The following is a 15,966-nucleotide window of genomic DNA, read 5'->3' as shown; positions in this document are numbered from 1 at the left end:
AAAATTAGAGAATTTAATTTACTTATCTCCAGTACTGTTAACACACCCCATAAATCCCCATTAATTTTCCCCTCTTTTTTATTTTTCACCTCAATGAGAAATGAGGTGACAAGAGGTGGCGTGGCGGGGAGAGAGACCGAGGGATAATCGATTGAATGGATTCGAAGACACTCAGCCCTGTCTTCTCGGTCTATGTTTTCCCTTCTTCTCGTATACACCCGAGAGACACTCAATAAGTTTCAACCCACGTACCCGGTTAGACGTGTTCCAACACTATTCTGAAGAGGACAGCCTCCAGGGCCGAAAGCAAGACAAATGGCAAAATATTCCGAATGGATTACGAATAGATACGCTGCGTGTACATTGATCGCAACACGGCAAATAAAATGTAAAAATAAATGAAAGTATTTCCATTCAACTGAATAACATTTTCTTCCAGTGGCTATCAGCATTTTTCTTCACTCTATTTTATCTATTTTGGGTGGAAAAAGAAGGTGAAAATAAAGACTGATTGATTTATTGTTCTCAAAAAAAAATTGGCTAAAACGTGATAAATTGAGACATGTAAAACAGTAAGCGCTCTACAGCCATCAATATATCTGGACCGAACGATGTGATTTCAACGATTCACATCCCATTTTCAACACTACAACATATATCTTGAAACTGAATGAAAAATTACAAAATCGACTCTACCATTCGTGAATTATTGACACTTGAAGACGTTACGCTTAAGTTGACGTTCATTTTTTATTGGAAATTTACCGACAGAGTTGCGTCTATTTGACGGATAGTGTCGAAGGCAGTTTATACGGGACGATAAAACTCAAGATCTCGTATAACTGCATGGATATACAAAACCCCAGGGGGTTGTGGCGAATTATTTATTTTTTTTTTGTTCGCAAAAAAAAAAATAGGTGGGCAGAGGCCGCCATGAGAGGCGTCCTACGCCTGAATACTTTTACTACCTAATCGATAAGACGAGTAATTCAATCGGTTCGCAAAAGCCAGACGTAAATGATAAGACTCGTAAAAATCTTGGTGTTCGGTGAGGCGAGCATGTGGGAAAAACCTGGCTAGTTTACCTTCCAAAGAGCCCTGTTTTAGCCCCGTTTCGTGCCGAGATAAAAGGGGTATATGGGCACTCTCGCAACTACACGAGTATTGAAAAGCTTTGTATAGTAATTGTGAGGTAGAGGAATTCTTGGAATACAAATTGACGGGAAATTGCTGGGGTAAGGGGATGGGGGGTTGTATTGTAATGGAGATTTTCGGTTGAAATTGTATTGAATGAAAATACATAAAAATCATTCGTAAGTTACAATATTCAGAATATTCAAAGCACTTTCCCTCGGAAAAAAAAAATTAAATTAACCCCTCAATTATTATTTTCCTAATCAGACGCCAGTGAAGCGAACCACCAGAAGAAATGGAACCCGTAAAAAAATACAGACATCTACAGAATCGTGTTAATGTGGGAGTAACGCAAGGGGATGGAGTGGGCAAAAGTGGCGAAACGAAACGGGACCGATCGACAGTTTTGACGTTCCATTATTTTGCCCCAAAGTAAACGGGAGAAATCGTTATCGAGTTTGGTGAAAGGGGAGGGGGGTGAGGGTAGTCGTGAAAGGGGGGTGAGACTCGGTTAAAGGTGGGGTAGAGGGATGGAATATCCACTTAACGGCGAGTCGACTGTTATTTCCTCTCTCCCTTGGTTTCCAACTACATTGAAGAGAATGAAGAGAGATGAAAAATAAAAGAGAATTACCATTCCGCTCGATGGGGCATAACTCGTGCGGTCGAAATGTGTGGACTTTCCGTTTGTCGGTTTTTGGGAAAGCCCTCTCTCTCTCACTCCTCTCTCTTTTTCGGAAATGCGTCAAACAATGGCGTAAATACCCCCATTGAGGGTAAATAGAGCCTCTGTGGGATGTATCAGACCGGTGAGGGGAGTGAATACAAAAGAATTAGTTCAATAGAAGTAATAATACATTAAACCAATTAATTGCTGTTAACTGCCCGACTTAATTTCCTATTTATGATTAATTATCGTCCATAATTATTACGAATATATGTGAATAAATGTAATAATGTTACAATATTTTGTTTCAATTTTCTCGAATATAGTTGTATCAAAAGTTAAATAAATCTCTTCATTAAAAAATTCATATTTTACATTTTTCCATTGAAACTGTTTAGAATTAAATTTAATTATTTCATATAAATTTATACAGTTCAGGAAAATTGATACGAATATATTTTTAAAGTATCCATTACACGAAAATTTCAAATTCCACACTTCGTTCCCCTAACAAATCAACCAACTATCCATGAAATTTTAATTTTTCTCGAATTTCCTCTCCTCAAAAAGTATTTTTCTACCACAATTCATTGACAATAGCCACTATATGCTGGTATTTAAAAGGCCCCCAGTTCTTCGGCTTTAATGTGCCACGCGTCGACCCTGAAGCGCACATGCTCATCCCTCCCCTTCTCCCTCCGCGGCCTCACCCTGTGATTGTCCGGGCGCAACTGGCGCATCTGTGTACAAAGACTTACGTGCCGACTGGTACCAAGGCACCTTCCCATTGCCCTTTCCCCCCTCCTCGCCCCCCCCCATCCCCCCTTTATCCCCACCTTTCTGGGAAAACGACACTAGAAATTGCGGACTATGGGCGATACCCGTTTAAAGTTCAACTTATATTGGACAACCAATGGTTATGACCGTAGGTTAATTTCGATTTACAGTTGAGGGGGCATTAATAAACATGCTCCAGACAGTTTTAAAGTCCAACATTTATCGGCACTAGGAAATAACGAACTCGATGGAGGCATAAAATTACATGAAATTTTCGCGAAAATGTAGAAGTGCAAAATTAGGAGAAAACATAAATTTTAGGAGAAGGAGAAAATCATCAAAACTCTCCTTAACCTCAAATAATAATTTAAAGAATTTTAGAATAAAATAATACGATCAATTTTCAAATTCTACCCTCGCCTAATAACCCCAAATGAATGATAATAAAATTTCCTCTCAGGACCGAATAATAGCCCGCATAAATCATGTTCCAAGAAAACACTCATACCGCAGAAGAACTAATTAGATAATTACTCGCAATTCACCAAGAACAAAAGGAATAGAGAGAGGGCCCCCCCCTCTCCTTACTCTACCCTTTAACAAACTATATCCCAAAGGATTCTACTCGTTGGGCAACGTTAGAATGAGTATTCTGGTCTGAAGTAGTCCGAGAGAATCGTCGAGTTAACTCGGTTACACGCCTATCAGGGCTAATCGACCGACCATCTAACGTATACCATCTTTCTCACTTTAACTAAATCATTTTAGCTCGATTTTTTTCCATTTTTTTTTTCGGGGCATTCTATCTCGTCTCTCGCCCATTATTTCGGGTGGAACGCATCAACTCCGGGTCGGCATCAATGTACATCAATCTACGAGATTTATTGCTAAAAGTTCCGACTCCATAAATGGAGATGAAGTCGGATGAAATTCCGCTACAAATCTAGGCTTCAGCGATAATTAACAATTTATTTTTTCTATTTCTTTAACCTTCTCGTCATTATTCTGCCACAGATACCATATTAAATATGACATAATCAAATGTCCCATTCTAATATTAAATTGATTATTGCTGTACTATTATAAATTTTTATGAAATTGTTTTTTTTTTTTTTATTTTTACGACCGACACATTTTACTGATTTTTTAAAAAAAGAATTCTTGATTTTTCTCTCTGGGGAATTTCATCCGGAAAATACTAGGGGCAAACTTTTGGATGATATTGCCTCGGGATAATACCTTAACTCCTCTCCTCTTGTTTCAAAAGAAATGAATCAACTAACAAAAGAAAGGGGGGTGGGGGGGTCTTTGTCAATGTACATCAATCTAGTAGATTTATGGGTAACGGGTAGACTCAATAAACACGTATGGTCCCAACTATCCTTCTCATATACCTCTCTAAATCTCTCTCCCTCTCTCTGTCACTTTATTCACATTTAATTCATCAACGTGCAAACTCCAAACTCGGTTTTACGACGCTCGAAACTCGTGGGAAAAAAAATATACCAAAAGCTAAATCGCTGAGAGAATGACTACTGGCCGACGAGGGGCCCGGGGGATAGACCAGTCTGTACACTTCATCAAATACACCAAATCCCGGGTAAACACATTTGGATGATTAATAGTGGATTTTTTCGGATGACTACAATTACGAGCCAAAAAAACGCACCGACAGTTTGCCGAGTACTGGACGAATCCCTGAAGCCTCTGAATTACATTATGCAGTAGCATCACTGCTATTATTAGATGTGATATTTTAATATTAGAGTTGTGTGAAATATTAATTACAGCCGTATTTTTAATTATGATATGATTATGAATTTTTGAAATAAATTTTCCAAGAGACGGAGAACTAAATGAGTGAAGGCTCTATTTCCGGTGGCTAATGGGAGTTTAGGATTATTTCAGTTGGAGTAAATTTTTAATTCACGCGAAAGAGGAAAAACCATAATGATCTTCTATATTTAATTTTCAGTGGAATGATCCTCATGACATGCAAAAAATAGCCTTTCGATTTTCCATTTAATTGATAAAATTAAATAATCAACGACCACCGCCAAATTATAGTCAAAAAATAAAATTTCCTAAGAAGCAAGATGACTTTAAAAAATCATTTCTCATCCACTCAATATGCATCCAATGTGTGAATCAATTACGGTGTAAATTTTCAACGACTCAGCCCCAATGTGCAATAGAGAATAAAGGGGCGGTGGGTGGAGGGGGTTCAAGCCAGTATTTGAATTAGCATTTTCGTTGTCTTGTCCATCATCTCGGTCGCCGTCTCTCATTTCCACATGGATCGGTACCCACCAGCGTTTTCTCTACCCCCCCGGTGTCTACAACCCCCGGGGGCGTGAGTGTGCGCGACGTGCACAGAGTGAGTACCGGTGAGTGTACTCACCACCGTATGAGAAAGAAAGAGACAGTGAGAGAGTGCAAAGGGGGAAAGGGAAGAGGAATGGGTGAGGACCAGGAACGATATTAGCGATTCCACTGGCGTCCCGACGGCCCTTGCTCACTCTCCTTTCTCTTTCCCTTTCCTCTTTGCCACTCGCACCCATTCCCTTGGTCTCATACACCGCACATACACCCTGTCTGTATTTCCCGTCTCTGGGTGCTCTCTTCCGTCATCCCAAAAGCATCTCACGAGCTTTACCCCTTCCCCCATCCTATTCCCATTTTCGTACACAAAAAAAAAAAATTAAAGAACAATTCATTTGCATATTTTTGAATTATGTTGAGAATTTTTTGACTGCGTTTCAAGGTGAGAGAAGGGTGGAAAAATTATTCAGGTAAAATTACTGGATAATATCGCCATTTTCGAAATGAGAAACATGAAAATTCCAATGAATGAGGTTGAAATGAAATTATCAATCGAGAATTGTCAGGTTTTTGTCTATGTGTACATTCCTATGTATTTATTAAGTCTTATCTCTTGACTCATGATTATGATCAGTGAAATGCTCACTGATGATGATTCACATCTAGGAAATGAGAGAGTTCCTATCGAGGATTTCACGTATTTCATGATGAAAAAAAAAAATGTCGACATACCGCACCACTCAAGCACCATATTTATCAATAAAAAATGTTTACCGATGAGTCATAGAATGTCTGAATCACAACTAGGAAATGAATAAGTTAAACCGAGTGAAAATACCTCGAGAATACTCTTCGAAATGTCTAATTTATTCTCCGAAGGGTTCGAACAGTGTCTTTCCGGCATTTTATGGCGCCAGTTAAAGTCACTTGATCGAGATACAATGAGATGAATTTGATGGACACGTGTGTGTATATGATCCAAGGGAGAAGTGCACAGGACAAATGGCCTGGTACAACCCAGTACACAGGGATAGAAGGATCAAACTATACTGAGCCATTAAAATCCTGTGGTCAGGACTTCTCATTGTCAGTTGAACGTCATTAGGGTCCCCTTGGTGCATACATACGATGGGCGATGGCTGAGGAAGCCCTGTGTACACGTCGTGTCCTTTATGAATTGCCATCAGACACTGACCGGGAAGAGGGCAATTAATAATGAACCGTGTTCTACCCCCTCGATGATGAATGTTATATCTCGTCTTCCCATACCCCGTACTCCCTCCCCGGACAAAAAATTGAAACGAAAAAATATTTAGAAGAGAAAATTTCTAAGAGGAAAGGGAAGAAACGCAGAAAATATTGTCAAACAGTTTTGAAATATTTCCATCGTATTCTGTTAATGAATAAACAAAAATATCAATTGAATGACGATTTTTTAAACATTTTTCAGTTGATGATTTTTCATTTTTTTTTTTGCATTTTCAGTCTCCCGAGATTCACAATTTCCATTCCAATTCTCTAGTTTCCGGTGGAAAACCGAGTATCTGAAATTTCCCGTGAGACTTTTCCTGGCTCTCACTTCTCATCCATTTCCTCTGGAATAAACTCACGTGGATGTACAACTTCAAATAAAATGTAAAAATATATTTGAAAAATCCTTGAAGCTCATTTTAATTACACTTCTATTAGTAATTAATTATGTAATTAAAGCTAATGCTTGTAAGGATGTCATTTCCATCCAACCAACACCGGGGAAATTATTATGGAAATTTTAATCGAAAAGCTTTGAAATTTTAATTAATTTTACCTCGGAAAATTATTAATAATTAAATGTGGATTTCCTCACATCACCGAGGCTACGAATTTTCATTAAACACCCCCAAAATCAAATGAATCATCAGGGGAATAAAAGTCACAATTTCCATCCCCCACTAACCCAATAATTAATAATAATTCTGCAACAGCCTAGACAACTTTCAAACTGAAAAAAAAAATCCCCCAAAAATCCCAGGCCCATTCAACTAGTCACCCCCTTTATCCACCCCCTCCCCCGACCCTCAAAAGAAATTTACGCTCATGTTTTATCGGTCGAGTGAATTTGTTTCGAGTGACGCGAAACAAATCGTCGACGTTATGCTGAACGTCGGACGCAAATCGTTTTCCCCCGGTAAGATTATGTGCCTATCTCCACCGTACACTCGCCAGTTTCTTATTCACCACCACCAGCCCCTCGCTCTCCTCAAGCAAATAAGGGTTGGGGTCGCAAAAAATAAAAATAAAGACAAGCGTTGGAAAGCGACCGAGAGCTAGAGAAAGTAAGAACACCCAGCAGCACTGCATGTGTGAGAAATTCAAGGTGGCAGTTTAGTTTTCGTACACCGATTCAAAAACTTTATCCCCTAAATCGATCCTTCAACCCCCTTCCCCACCCCCAAACGATATATCCACTCCACTGTATATTGCCGTTTATACTCATCCCTCAGCCCTCTATATCTTCGCCATAACACACGGCTGTGGATGAAAAAAAAAAGGGTCCGTATACTACCACCTCAGTACACCAAAAAAAAAAAAAAAACCCCCCACCGCCCTTCACTCGATCTACTTATCTCGAGAAAGGAGAACGCAGATAAGTTTAAACGAGAGAACAAAAACCGGAAAAGCCAATAACGTAAATCTTGGATAATGGGCGAGTGCTGGGGGGCACTTCCTTCAAACTATAACCCCCTCCTGCCCCCTCCCATATACCTCTCCTCTCCCCCCCCCCCAACAACCCCCGTTTACCTTCTCCGGGAACTAACATTTCAGTGGCTTTTGCTATTTCGCATTGACATGAGATTGTTATTCAAGATGTGATCGATGGCCCCGTTACCAACTTTAATGTACCTCAATGTTTTTATCATCATAATGTTTTTTCATACTATGGCATCCACTCACAGACAAATGGATTCCATTTTCGGATTTATTGGTACTGAATTTTTTTTTTTTTTGGGAATAAAGTTGTCCTCAATTTTGAAAGTTTGAGAGGGGATAAAATTTATGAGAGTTTATGAAAGCTATTTTCGGATTTATTATTATGATTTTTTTTTTAACCGATGGGGTGGACAATGTATTTGTGTTCAAGTGAGTGTTTCAGTGATTATTGACGATTAAGAACTCGTGAAATTTGTTTTAATGAATGTGCCACTGGTTTTTTAATGAATTTCAAACGTTACATTCTCGCGAATGCATTAAATTTTTAATGTTTCCACATTCCTGGGGTGAGAGGTGGTTCAACAGTCATGTTTTATGCAAAATCATTGTTAACGATGATTACTAATTTATTATTCCTCGAGTAGAAGGAAATGTGGATGATTAAATTTTAAAAAGTGTATTATTCATTAAAATGTCTGGTGTTAATAAATGTAAAATTTGTTAGACGTTGAATTGGATAATTCACCAGGAAATTCAAGGATTAATTTACCAGTTCATACTTGAAATTAGTTACTTTTGCCAGAGCATTTGATATTTTTCTACCCGAATCACCAGTAAAAAATGACGATAGTCACTTAAATTTTCTAAATCAATTTTATCCACATTTATCCCCCTGTGTAATATTTCTCAAGAAAAATCTCGTTAGTAGATAAAATTATCCCAACACAAGAGGCCAGATGGCGCCCGCTGGACAGTAATATCTCACCGTACAATTTTTCTTTTATTCCTACCTCTTACACATGAAGTGAACCTAATAATCCCCACAGGTAAGTGGTATACCTCAACAGAGTGAGTGCAGTGTCCTAAATGAATGGGCGTGTGACTGCTCCGCAGAGGGTTCAAGGAAGATACAGAGAACGGAATGAATGAAATCTTTGGACAGAGGTGAACGCAACGAAGTGCTGCGAATATGCGGTTCTCTTCTAAAGAAACGGAAGGGGGAGAAAAAAAAAACCGAGAAAAACCTCGTGAGGGATGAGATAAGAGGGTTTACCCGGTGCACACGGGATCCCTGGCAGGACTAAAAACTCTGGTGGCGCTTCTTTTCTCTCATCTGTACACTTCCCCTCCCCGATGGCCCCCCACCCCCTCTCTCGTGGTACCTCCCGCCACTCTTTTCTCTTTCACCTCTCAAAGGAAAACGAATAAAAAGAGAGAATGACGAAAAAAAAGGAGGGAAAAAAACCGAAGGAAAAAATAAAAAAATAAAATAAAGAATAAGAGAAAACTCCGTCACGTCCTCGGGCAAAAGGATTCCCAAAGAGGCAGCGTGTTGAATCGGAACGTCGTTTGCACGAGAAGAAAAGACTGAAAAAGGAACTTTAACAAAATTTTCGAGTGAAGAAATTTGAAAGAAGGAGAAAAAAAAAATTGAGCAAATAGAGCGAGAATTTTTCACTCGTGATAGACACATGGAGGGGGAATAGAACATGGTTGTGAAGAGAAGACAATTTTTTTTTTTCGCGAAGAATTTCCTGCTGAGGATCCACGTGGTTTGGCTGACGCACACGCAAGAATTGCGGAGAGGCCGAAATTTCAGCCCCGGAGCTAGACGTCGACCCCATTTCACATCTGTACTGCACTGAGGGGGAGAAATCCATCCACTTTTCCCTTCGGGCTTAGCAGAAACATCCAGATATGTGTGGGGATTATCAACTTTCAACTTCTGGTTGTGACGTAAAGAAAATATTCATCCTACCGCTCCTACGGGGTTTCTTAATTGAATTTCGGGGGAGACGGATCGATATGTGAAATTGTTTGTTGAGGTGTATCGAAGAATATTAAAAAAAAAAAAAATAGATGCACAAGAGAATGAAAATATTCAAACCCTTAAAATGAATTTCAAACAAAACGTATTCGCATGATTTCCCTACAAAATTGTCCTATCATAAAAAAATCTTCTGAACTATTTTATTTGTGCTTCACGAAACCCAATAAATTTTCCCGAACGCCGATGGCAATCGGCCCGAAAATATGCGGAAAATCGTTGAATTAATAGTCTCAGTATCAATAATATAAACGTGGCCCGAAATTTCACGGATACTGAGTGCCCACAGGCACCCTGATACAGGGGTATCTTTTTTCCCCCCGTACACTCGTCCTATCAAGTATTGTATAAAAGTGACTCACCGTTAGCGAGGGGTAGAAGAGCCAGCAGCAGAAGCACCAGGATCCTCCCTCTCTGACACGCCAGTTCCTGCATCCTGAAAAATCAACACAATACATTTATATCAATGTCATAAACAACCGCATAAAATTGTAACACATTGAAATAAGGGAAAAATAGGGTGTACGAATACAAATATAGGGCATTGAAATGGTTGAGGTGGCACTCGTAATAATACATTTCAGTATTTTGACACTGGCCTGTCTAGTTTTCTTTTGTTGTGGTAGGTGTGGAAAGAGAAATGGAATTGCTGGGCAAATTCTTCACGCTCATGCAATGCTTGTAGGACCACCTGAGACGCAGGGGTTGGAGGGGGGGATAGGGGGTGGAAAGTGTGAGAGAAAGAGAGGGAGAGAGGGGGTGAGGGTATTGCGTGCACGAATTTGAGCTGACAGGTGATCGGATGAAATTAGACGTTTGCGATATACGTCAAAGAATAATTGTGTGATTAAATGAAATGATAAGATGAGTGTAACGTGAATTATTTTTTATTATGAGAGACGGTGAAAAACAAACCTGATCGGTCAATCATTTTGATCGGTTAAATAAAAATCCCTAAATAGGTACGTTTCCGGCAATTTTTTCCTCATTTCATTAGATTATAAAAAATTAAATTTGCGGATGAATGTACCGTAAAAAGTTCTAAGTATTTTGTAATTAAAAAATAATCGGAAATTGTGATTCCTAAATATTCTGTTGCTTTCTACTCGAGTTTTAAATTAGAAATGAAAATATTGTGGTTAATAAAAAAATGTTTGACATTCATATATCTTAGACAAAAGGTAGAAATATCCAGCAGAAAAGATAAAACATCGTTGAGGAGAGGTTGATTTTCCCTCAATTTTTTGTATCTTCAAGATGAAACTTCCCATTGGTACAAAAACATCTGACCACCTGTTTCCCACTGTTTTTCATCCTTCCACTTCCCAAAACCCCGAAAAAATCCCGTGAATTTTCCACCTGCACCTCCCTAATGTTAACGTCAACCTCTGAAAATTTTCGACTGACACACGACGAAATTTTCGAATTAAATACTCAGAACTTGATGTAAAAAATTGCAAAAAGTCAGCTGCGATCACTGAAAAATATATATATATATATATATTGTTTGACCCATCTGTACTAATTATTATCGATAAAACTAGACTCCTAAATGTGCCAGAACTCCATTAGAAAATTTTAACTACCCCTAACATTCATTAAAAATTGATTTCACCTCTTTATCTTCAAAATGAAAGTTATGTTAACACTTTAAACCTCTATCGGGCACCAACGTATTGTGGTGAAACAGCGTTATCGGTCATTCCTCGATGGCTCAGCATGTGTTCCACGAAGTGGGAGAGGAGAGAATTGAGGACAAGGTGTTTTGACCACTGATACCACGTACCTCCCAAAGATTCAGATTATTCGAGCTATCATACCACCAACCAGATCCCCGATGTTCAACCAATAGTTAAAGGAATTTTTTCCCAAAACAACCCCCAATCGCATTACCCCAATCGAAATTAATTAAAAAATTCCCACTGTAATTAATTCCCATAATGAGTGTGTTCTTTGATGATGAGGAAAAGAACAAAAATAAAGTCACATGGACTTGGAAAAATAAATTAAATTCTGTATTCCAAGTGGAGAATGTCGCTGGGATGAATTCCCTTGAGGTAATGGCTCTCTCTATTTGAGCTTGAAAAATACTCATCATCTACGGGAATGACCTTCTCTCACCGACGTTATCGCAGTACCTTCACTTCTTCTGCATATAACCCACAACTCCACACTCTCTATTCATTCATTTCTTTTTCCTTCATTCCCGCTATTTTTTTAAACCCCCACTTCCCCTTTATTCCTCCCACTTCCACCCAAAGATCCTGTCCCTCTCCCTCTTTCACGAGTGTCGTATACTCGGTGGCCCATCAGTCTTCCATTCTATGCGGACGGCAAAGACAGATATATTTCCCCAGGAGAATGTCCAACGTGTGCTTGATGCATATCTCGGATATTTTTTTTTACTCTTCTCCTCACGTTTTTTTCGCCACTTGCATTTGACTTTTTTTTTTCTGCTCTTTTCGAAGGCCGAGGGGAGGGAAAAAAATATTCGCGTTAAGTGGAGAATGACGATAGAGTTTTTAAGAAATATGAGAGTGTCATCAGCACTGTAAAAACTAGGGTATTCCATAGGGCGGGGTAAAAGACGTTTAGAAATTTTTTTTCATCATAATTTGAGACACTGAAGGTTCGTCTGGTCTTGAGATTTGTTTAGAAGGGCCACGACAATACCTTAATTACTTATTTATGAATAACAACCTACCAAACTCTCAGAAAAATGATAATTTTGGGAAATGGCAGATATTATTTTCCCTTAATAAACAGATAAATTCATAAAAAATGTATTTTTCATCATTTTTTTTTTTTCACCTGATGTTTGAGGCAATACGGAAAGACATCAAGACCGAATCCCTTGGATTTACCATCGGAATTGGGAAATTCGGTGGGCGTAAAGATTGGCAGGATTCTCAAGAGACATTCGCGGGTACCCGATCGATCATCAAAAGCACGTGGACGTAATATCGACGAGCTGCTGGACACGAACGCGTTAAAATTCCATCGAGTCTCATATCTCGTCTCTCGGTTCGAGTTTTCTTCGGTCACTTCTTCACCCCTACCCCCTTTCCACGAACATAGAAACACACACGATGATTCTCCTCAACCCTCAGTCCACTTTTCCCTTTTTCATCCGCCCTTTTATACTTTTATTACGTGTCTCATGGACACACGATATGCCCGTCTGACTTCCCTTTTTTTTTCTCTCCCTCTCTCTCTCTCTCATCCCCTCGTCTCAAAACATATACGTCCCAAGATACATCCACAGGATTTGCCACATGAGATATCAGAGAGATCAAAAGGCAATTTTTTTTACATTTGTTATATTGAAGAAAGTTCCTATAATTCTTGGAATATTCCACAATTATAAACATTTACCAATACTATTTGAGAGTTAACCCACCTTCAAAATTTTAGATTGCAGCAGAATGCGAAAAATAATTAAAAAAAATTATTGATAAAAAAATTAACAAATGAAAAGACGCATTCAAAAAATTTGCAATTGTTCCCCTTATTTTTCACTCTCAATATTTGGTTTTTTTTTTTCATCGTCTGTGTACTCCGGCGAATCGATAGTTCCAAACCCATGGCCCCTCGGCATCCCCGAGCAGTCGGGAGTAATTAGCAGAAGGTGACTAATTAAACGATGCCCAGTAGTTACCGCGGCAACAACCAGCGCTCACAACTATCTAAACCCATTTCAACGATAACATTTCAGTGCAAATATATATACAAACGTGTATATTTGTACAATGTCGTCAAACATCCCGATGTGCCCACAGAGGCGCGCAAAGTCGATCCATTACTGTTCCTATTTTATTTTTTTTTTTCACATCAACGAGCCGAGTTCTTGTTTATTCCCCGTCCCTCCCCCTCACGCTCTTCCACGAACTTTTGTTGTTAAAAAACCATTGCACGTACGTGGAAAAGTGCCCGAGACAGTTCTTCGCGGATGGAAATAAGCAAATACATAGAAATACAAGCAAATCCATGTGAATGTGTGTGTGAAGTAATCAAGAGACGCTTTTCACATACCCCCAGAACGTGATTAACAATTGTAATTGAAATTCAAGGTACAATTTACCTCGTGCAAAGTTGAAAAGGTGGATGAATGAAAAAATAAAAATGATGATGAAACCGGAGAGAAGGTAGATGAGAGTTGAGACTAACACGCGATATATTTTTATTGCGACTGATGAGAAGTGAGAAGAAACGTGTTTCATATATAAATAAGAGTAAAAAATCGTCAATAAATAAAGTAAAAAAAAAAAAGAAAAAATGAGCTGGAAAGGAAACAAGAGAGAAATGACGTTATGCAGAAGGGGAATGGGAGAATGGAAGATGAGCTTAGAGGCCAACAGGAGACGCATTACAATTCTGAATGCAACGAGGCCGCGACTGGATTATACATAGTTGGTGTTTCACTACAGTTGTTGTAAGTTACATAGGTGTGCGTTTTCCCGAATGAACCTATACAAGTGAGAAGGATACACTGGTGAAGTGAAAACAATGGGTGTCTTGATGACACGGTAGGTACCTCCTGTATCGGATTCCAAACGTGCATTTTCCATTTGTTAAAGAGCCTTCATCGTGCTTTGTAACACGATAACAACTATTAAATTATACGATGTCTCGACAATTGAATAATTGTGGTTACCGACGGCGAATAATAGCGTTCCAATAATCGCGTAATTACATTTTTTTTTTATTGATAAAATTTTATTTTAGAATTTTTTGCAGCCGAATTGTGATTGATTTTTGTTTACATTGAATCCAAGAGAATTTTTTTTTAGAAATGTCATCTGGTGCACTATGGGATGATTATTAATATGTTCGAGATTGGAATAACTCCTTTGGAATATCGTCAATAATTAGGTTATCGAAAAGCATTGCAGGAAACACCTACTTGCTGCAATTGGAGAGAAACTGAACTTCTATGTTTGGATTTATTCAGGTTAAGAAGCACTTAGCACGGATCGAGGGATACGTTAGTGAACCAGATGCAGTGCATCACCAGAGTATATCTGGAATGGTAATTATAATAAATGTGTGTGATATTGAATGGAAGAAATAGTTCAATTAACATATCCATGCTCTTCGAAAATAAGTGGATTTTTATTCGTCGATAGCTAGGGAACGGCTGAGTAGAATACAGCGATTCTACTCTCATTTTCGAGGTGTTTTTTGGACCTTTAAAATGAACCCTGACTCATCCAAATTGCACCATTTGGTCTCAAGATATTGACGTTTAATGACAGGTGTCTGCGGTTCGTCGCAAGAAAACTGGTTCATTCCATTTTATCCCCGCGACAATAATTCACTGAATTTATCAACGACAATGGCACCTCATGTGGGGTATTTTTACCAGCAAGAAAATCATCAGACAAAATTTACAGAATTTTTTTAAAGCTTCCAGATGCTCCAGGTGACGTGACTATGTTTTTGGCAGAATTCCGCAGCTGGCTATCCTCGATATTGCGTCTGTAATTACGTGCAATTTTTAACGGAATTTTTACAACCTCTATCCAACGACCCAGGAATAAATTCCTCCGCGGTTTAAAAAGAGATAAAAAATTAAAAAAAAAAAACAAGTGAATTTTTAAATAACTTTTATAAATGAAAAATTTAAAATTCACGGCTTTACGAGGAAATAATCCCCCATGGAAATTCCAACCGCCGTGTAATCTACCATTTTTTTTACGATTATATTTTTTTTTCCCTTCGCCTTCATCAAGGGTACACGTAGGCTCATTGTGTAGTAACATCAGCATCCACCCGGATCTTCCTACCGAGTGAGTCACGATCCCATGTACACCAAAACCCACACACAGTAGACATGAAGAAAATTGCAGTAGAAAATCTTTTAAATTCAGATATTTATGAAGATTATTCTCTACCCTTGAAAGTACTTGTTGTACCATTCATGAAAAATGTACGACTACACACGTAAATTAATAAATCATACCTATGTCATCATGAAATCCAAAAATACCAAGGAACAGCAGCAAATCAAATACAAACTATTTCCAATAAATAATATTTCTCTCTCGTACTTTCAAATCATTTGACCGGTACCACCGTCAACATTCAAAAGTTGTCAAATTATTCTAGGCAAGCCAGTGTTTATGAAAACCAATTTCAACCGATTAGACTGAGTTTGCACGTCAGAGTGTCCGTTGTAAGCATTAGAGGAATCGATTGAGTGTTCTCTCGAGGGTAGAAACAGGGAAGTGGAGGAACTGTGGACACCGATAAAGGAAAATATATCAAAGTTGATGGTGGACTGGTTGTGTACCCGATCTCTACGTGCCCCCTTCCACTCCCCCCCCCC

At 38.7% G+C, this 15,966-nt stretch overlaps 1 protein-coding gene across 2 annotated transcripts in view; it reads right to left on the bottom strand.

Annotated features, from left to right (window-relative positions):
• The window catches only part of LOC135167718 (uncharacterized), a 127,252-nt gene that overhangs the window by 100,608 nt on the left and 10,678 nt on the right, over nt 1-15,966 (bottom strand). For both annotated transcript variants that reach the window (XM_064131212.1, XM_064131213.1), the window contains exon 2: nt 10,001-10,074. In XM_064131212.1, coding sequence (XP_063987282.1) covers nt 10,001-10,073 — 73 coding nt within the window. In that variant the 5' untranslated portion in view covers nt 10,074. The remainder of the gene's footprint in view (nt 1-10,000; nt 10,075-15,966) is intronic.

Source organism: Diachasmimorpha longicaudata, chromosome 11 (assembly GCF_034640455.1).
Source record: "Diachasmimorpha longicaudata isolate KC_UGA_2023 chromosome 11, iyDiaLong2, whole genome shotgun sequence".
Lineage (NCBI taxonomy): Eukaryota > Metazoa > Arthropoda > Insecta > Hymenoptera > Braconidae > Diachasmimorpha > Diachasmimorpha longicaudata.
This window is presented reverse-complemented; position numbering and strand designations above follow the sequence as displayed.